The sequence below is a fragment of the Geospiza fortis genome, unplaced genomic scaffold, assembly GCF_000277835.1.
Source record: "Geospiza fortis unplaced genomic scaffold, GeoFor_1.0 scaffold174, whole genome shotgun sequence".
Lineage (NCBI taxonomy): Eukaryota > Metazoa > Chordata > Aves > Passeriformes > Thraupidae > Geospiza > Geospiza fortis.
The window spans coordinates 1,292,230-1,298,628 of record NW_005054480.1 but is presented as its reverse complement, the minus strand read 5'-3'; the positions used below and the strand labels follow the sequence as shown (position 1 = coordinate 1,298,628).

At 57.4% G+C, this 6,399-nt stretch overlaps 2 protein-coding genes and 1 pseudogene across 2 annotated transcripts in view; all 3 read left to right on the top strand.

The window, feature by feature from the left end:
* Positions 1 to 42: 42 nt before the first annotated feature.
* On the top strand, positions 43 to 1,328 carry LOC102044823 (avidin-like). Its single transcript, XM_014310061.2, has 4 exons — positions 43 to 120; positions 203 to 416; positions 836 to 956; positions 1,286 to 1,328. Exons 1-4 carry the CDS (start codon positions 49 to 51, stop codon positions 1,326 to 1,328), a joined length of 450 nt encoding a protein of 149 aa, XP_014165536.1. The 5' UTR covers positions 43 to 48.
* Positions 1,329 to 1,697: 369 nt separating this feature from the next.
* LOC106631993 lies at positions 1,698 to 6,284 on the top strand (annotated as a pseudogene).
* Positions 6,285 to 6,337: 53 nt separating this feature from the next.
* LOC106631992 (avidin-like) overlaps positions 6,338 to 6,399 on the top strand; it is a 1,865-nt gene continuing 1,803 nt past the window's right edge. Inside the window, exon 1 of the mRNA XM_014310060.1 lies at positions 6,338 to 6,397. Coding sequence (XP_014165535.1) covers positions 6,338 to 6,397 — 60 coding nt within the window. The remainder of the gene's footprint in view (positions 6,398 to 6,399) is intronic.

The window sequence follows — 6,399 nt, the reverse complement described above, 5'->3', positions numbered from 1 at the left end:
TGCAAGGAGAACATCCCCAGCTCCATCAGCTGTCTGCCTGCTGCAGAGATGGTGCAAGCATCTCCCTTGCTCCTCGTGCTCTTCCTGGCCCTGGGGGCTCACGGCCTTGCTGTGAAAAAGGTACTGTGAAGGTGGGATGCACAGGGTGGGCTGGGCAGGGGGCTGTGGCTGCAGGCACCAGTGCTGAATTCCTGCTCTCCAGTGCTCCCTGACCGGGCGCTGGGTCAATGACCTGGGCTCCAACATGACCATCACGACCGTGAACGGCAATGGTGCCTTTGCTGGCTCCTGCCACACAGCTGTGACAGCCACCTCCAACGAGATCAAGCTGTCACCGCTGCAGGGATCCATGCAGAAGAGCCCTAACCAGAAGGGCCAACCCACCTTTGGCTTCACCGTCAACTGGAGCTTTTCAGGTACTTCTTTCCCAGCCTCCTTATGGTTTCCCGGACCTCCCCTGCCCTCCCTCTTCCGCTCTTGGAGTTTTTCTGCCCTCCCTGCAGTGCCCTTGCTGATTCCCTGCCTTCCCCTGCACTATCCCCACTGCTCTCCCTCCCTGGAGCTCCCCCATCCCTGTCCCTGGAGCCCCTCGGTTGCTGTCAGCTCCCAGTGCCAGGCTGCAGGAGAGGCAGCAGGGGCTGGAGCCTGCACTGCCTGCCCATGTCCGTGTGGCACCCCAGCGCTCTGAGCCCTGCTGCTGCTTTCCCCATGCCCGCTGTCCCCAGAGGCCGCGGACAGCAGGGGTCTGCTTGGCTCTGCTGTCCCCTGCGCTGGGGCAGCCACTGACCTGCCACCTCGGCCACGCTCCCCTCCACCTCCTGTCTTGTCCCCACAGACTCCATCACTGTTTTCACGGGCCAGTGCTTCGTGGATGAGTATGGAAAGGAGGTTTTGAAGACCATGTGGCTGCTGAGGTCACGTGTGGAGAACATCAAAAACGACTGGAACGCCACCTTGTGAGCCCCCTGTCCCTGCCCTGCACAGGTCCCCTGTGCACCCCTGAGGGGTTTGGGCTGTCACAAATGAGTGCTTTTGGTTGCTTGCAGAGCCACTCTCACAGGCATTGGCAAAAGCAGGTTTATTATCTCTTTTAAAAGCACAGCTTAACAAATCTCGGTGGTAGGGTTCACTTGATTGCTTTGTGCATGGTTAAAACACAGAAAGGAAAACCACCATCCCCGGGGGTCCTGCCAAGGTGCAGATGTGGTGTGGTTATACAGGGCTGGGTGCGTGTTTGGACGCTGTCACATCCCTCCCTCACATGTCCTCCTCCGTGTCCCCACAGGGTAGGCACCAACGTCTTCACCCGCCTGCAGGCACTGGAGTGAGGGGGCAGCGGGGGCTGCCCGGGCTGGCAGCAGCACCAGGGCGTGCCCTTGCTCCTGCAGCACCACCTGCTTCTCCCAGTAAAGCTTTGCTGCAAAACACACACAGTCTCCTGTCATGCTGTTGCAAAATGTGCGATAAGTAAAATATTTCTTTAAAAGCTTTGTTCTTTGGTGTTTGAGGTTTTTTATGCTTTCAAGCGTAACTGACAAGGAAGGACATTTGGCCTGTGAAACAGAGAGCAGCAAACAAGCTCTAAGCTGTGTGCAGGTGTTAGAAAGAGGTCTTACTTGGTAGAATTGCCTTGCTAAGGTTTAGGTCTTGATGGGCTTTAGTGATCTCAGACCTGGCTGCAGGTTACAAAACTTGGGATGAGCAATATACCACTGGTAATGGGCACAAAGAGTGCAGAATGTACAAGACTCTTGGCAGAACCCCCAAGACAAAAAACTAATAAAGACAACTGGGTCAGGAAAAACTCAGTGCTGAAGCAGCTCTGACTGGGTAGAAAGTAAATTCTGGCAGGGGTAGATCACGACTTATGGCCCACTGAGTCAAGAAACCCACCAAATCAAGAGAAGAGAAAGGCTGAGCCTGCAAATTAATTAGCATCAGATGCAAGAGAATTCTTAACCAATAGGAGAGAGAGTCGGAATTAATAAAAGAACTAAATAACTTGTTGTCAATGAACATTAATGCCTTTGTTTGCTAGATGTGTAAATAGCAAAATGTTTTGATAGTTGGTGTGCTTGATCTTTGGAATAACACTGAGTACTCAGGCTTGTGGAACTAAAACAAAAAATCAATGTCTCTCTTGGGTGCGTAATTACTGCCTTGTTATGCACCAACAAATGCAATTTTTCTGGACAACTCTGTCATGCTCAGCACACACATTCCCAATACCCCCCATGGCATCTTACTGTCCCTTCTGTCACCATACCCGAGGCCTCATGCGTATCCATTGCTGTGACCCTCCACGGCACAGAGTCCTCCTTTGCAGCCTGCCCACCCCACCATGGTCCTTGGGACCCCGCGCCCCAGCCCAGGGGAGCAGGAGCCCGTTCAGCCTGGAGCAGTGTCCAGCTACCCACCACCCCCATGGGCACCCTGGGCTGCTGCTGCTGCTCGCCCTGGCCCTGCTCATGGCCCGTGTGCAGTGTCCACAGCCAAGGAGGCTGCCAGCTCTGGCTGTGCTGTCCTTGTGGGTACTGTGGGTCTCTCCTCCCTGCCCAGGGAAGGAGAGGTGCTGTCCCAGCTGGTGCCCATGCGCTGGTCTCGGCTGTCACACAGAGGGACCATGCCATGGGACACACGTGGCACTGCTGGTGAGGGAAGGGGGAACTGTGGCTCGGCACTGCCCAAGCCACCCACACAACCCCCAGTCCCCAGTGCGCAGGGGCCTGTGGAGAAATGAGCAGGGCCTGTGGAGAAATGAGCTGGGCTCCAATATGACCACCTTGGCCACAAACAGAGCTGGGACCTTCTCAGGCTCCTGCCACACTGCAGTGGCAGCCACCAACAAGTGGATCCTGGTGTCACCCTTGTGAGGGGTCCAGCAGCATCCCAGTGCCAAGAGACCCCCACCTTTGGCTCCACTGTGCAGTGGCAGCTCTCAGCTACAGCAGTGACACTGATCCTCTGCCCATGCTGGGAGTGGGGACCCCCCTGTCTGGTGCCCCAAATCCCCTGTGGCACCCAGAGGAGGAGCCCTGGCTGTGGGCACAGATTGGCCACACGCACACATTCCTGCCTTGGGAAGGGGTGGTGGGAGAGCTTGTCTGTGGTGGGTTTCAGGGCTGTCTGGAAGAGGTGGTGGGGGTGTCCATCTGTCTGTCCAGAGGCAGGGCTGATGCCCAGCTCTCTATCCAGTGATGTGGAAGCAGTCCACCTGGCCAGTGTGGCAGGGAAGTCCATCTCTCTGTCCAGGGCATGTTTGTCTGTCTGTCTGCCAGGACCAGGTGGCCCAGGCTTCCCTGCCTTGAGCTGCAGGCTCCCACCCCGCTCTGCCTCTCAAACCTTGCCAGACTCCACCACCACCTCTGTGGGCTTCGGGGATCACCCAGGGAAGGAGACACTGGAGACCACGCGCCTCCTGCAGGAAGAGGTTCTGTGACACAGGGACACCTGGAAAGCCACAAGGGGAGCTCTGTCCCTGCCATCTCACCCCACAGCCCTCCCTCTCCCTGCTGACACATTTTCCCTGCAGACTCAGCACTTCCATCTTCAAGTGATGGGAACAGGGACCAGTGCTGCCTGCACCCCGCTGTCCTCCTGCACCCGCAGGTGTCCCCACTGTCCCAGCCCCAAGCTGAGCTCTTACCAAGGAAACAGACCCTCACTTTGCCCTGCTTCTTCCCAGTGCCTCCCAGCAGCCTCTTGGTGGGGCTCCCCACTCCCACACTTGCTGCCCTCCCACATGGAGGCAGATAAACGTTTCCCCACAGGACAGAGAGCTGTGTCCCTCGTGTCCCTGGTGCACCAGCAGCCGCGTGTGGGTGTCTCCCCATCTGTGGCCATGGGGAGAGCAAAGTGCTGCTGGGGGAACACAGGGAAGTGTTTTGGATGGCATGGAAAAGATGGGGTTGGGGGACAGTGATTCTGCTTCCTGATCATGGCTTCAGGCCTCAGCAGGGGCCTTCTTGCCTGTGCACCCATCTGGGACATTCACAGGGCTGGGTGGCTCCAGGCAGCGCCCCCAGTGTGGGGCAGCAGGACACCCCACAGCTGAGGGTAGGGGGAAAGCTGCATGCAGGCAAGCCAGCACTCTGCCCTGGCCTCACCCCGTGCCTCTGCACCCCTCTCTGCCCCATCCTCCCATCAAACTCCAATCCAGCTACTGCTCGCCTTGGGAGTCTCGGTGCTGCATGCACATATGGGGGAGAGCTGGGTGCTAGCCCTCACAGAGGGAAATCTGGGGTGTTGGAGCGGTCCAGAATCCAGGCTGGATGCTGGGGGGATCGGGAGAGAGGCCTGGGACTCCAGGGGGAGCTGCAGGGCAGAGCGGGTGGCTGAAGCCAGGTACTGCAGGTGTGCCTGTTGCATGTGTGCGGGCATAGTGTACTTCCCACTGACTGGCTGTCCCCTGATCAGCTGGGAGTGGAACAGGATGCGGATCCTTTCTGGTGTTCATGTTCACAGGATGTTATCTGAACATTAAACTTTATCAGCCCCTTAGGAAAGGAAACAAATCAAACAAGGGCCCGATGCCCTTTGCACCGGTCTGACACTGCAATTCACTAATCCATCATTTCAGCAGCTCATGAAGTTTCCAACTCATTAGTTACGTAATCCAGGATGCACAGCTCCGAGCTGCTGCTCCTGAGCACCACGGGGAGAAGCTGTGGGCAGGGAGAGGTGCAAAGGCTGTGAAGGACAATGGTGCCTGGTGGCTGCAGGGCTGCTGGGGCAAGAGACTGATGGAAGGGGCAGAAAGCACACAGTGCCCTGAGAAAGTGTCAGTGCCTGTCTGCCATCCTCTTCCTCTCACAGCGTGCCTGTCCTTCCCCAGCCTCCCTCAGCCTTTGCTCTTTTCCCTCATTCCCTGCTGGGTTCTGGGGCTGCACACAGAGCACACAGACCTGAGACTCTCCAGGGTAAGCTTGTACTGACTGACCACTGGTTGATGCGCCCGCTGGTCCAGCTTTTGGTCAAAAGTCACCATGCATCCTCATCCTCACACTTGCTCGCTCATCCTCATGCCTGCATTCTGCACAAAGCCCTCAGTTCATCCCCACTGATCCTTGGCACTGCCCTGGTTGTGCTGGGGTCGTTCTCCTGCTCCCCTCCCCAAACACCCACTGTGGCTGTCACCAGCACCACAAGCACACAAAGACTTCCCTGGGTGGCCTGTGAGGTTAAAGCCTTGGGACCCCGGTGTGAGTGTGGGATGAGGCTGGGAGCCCTGCACAGAGGGGCACGAGGCCACTGACAACCATGTTGGCCAAAGACACAAGATTTCATTTAATTTCTGTCATTTCATTACCCCAACAACTGCAAATTCCCTGGCTTCTGGTCCCTCCTAAGAAGGCAGCCAGTGGGACAGAGAATGATTTTGCTTGCTTAATAAGAAAAATGAAAGTAAAACTGTAGAGTTTTATGAGAAATCAGCAGTGGGGGCGGCACCCCCTGTGTACCACAATGTGTGTTCATCAGCTCTGTCTCACATCCTGTCCCCGACCTTGGTGTGATCCTGTCCTTTTGTTGACATTTCATTCTCCTTTTTCTCTGGCCTAGCACATGCAGCCTGGGCTGCTCACCTCCAGCCTCAATGCCCTACTCAGAAGTTTTCCTATTGCTATTGGAGCCAGTTTGCTTCATTCACCTCCCAGTTCCCTGCACCCACTGCAGATCACCTGCTGTCCCTGCACACATGCCTTGCCCAGTCCTCATGACTCTCTGTCCTTCTGTCCATCCCCTGCAGTGACCAGAGGGTGCTTTGGGACACAGGAGCTCCAGCAGGGCAGGATGGAAACTTGGACTCAGTCCTCAACCAGCAGACATGGGGCTAAATACCCCCGGGCTGGGTGATGTCAGTGGGCAGCCCCACGCAACCCCTCCTGCATTCCTGTTCTGCCCATTCCCATTCCTGTGTCCATCCCTGCTCCAGTCCGGCTGCCTCTCTCCATCCCTGCCTCTAATCCTTCATCCCTGCCCCGTCCCCATCCCTCCCACCCTTGCTTCCATCCCCATCCCTGCCCCTGTTCCCGTCCCCATCCATGTGCACATCCCCCATCCCTCATCCTTGCCCCCACCCCAGGTCCCTTTCCCATCCCACCACAACCTCTTCCTGTCTTCATCCCCAGCCCTGTGCCCATCCCCATCCTTGCTCCTGTCCCTGTCCCCACACCTCTTGCCCTCCCCGTCTCCTTCCCTTTCCTTGTGCCAGTATCGCTTCCTCTCTCAGGTACCACCCGGGGCTTTCCCGGAAAGCAGCGGCGGAGCCGAATATAAGTCTGTGACTCACGGGCACGGCGCGGTTCCCTGCCTCCGCTGCATCCCGAGCTGCATCCCGATGAGCCGCCGCGTCCTCTCCGCTCTCGCCCTGCCCGCAGGGGTGTCCGCGGCCGCGGCCGC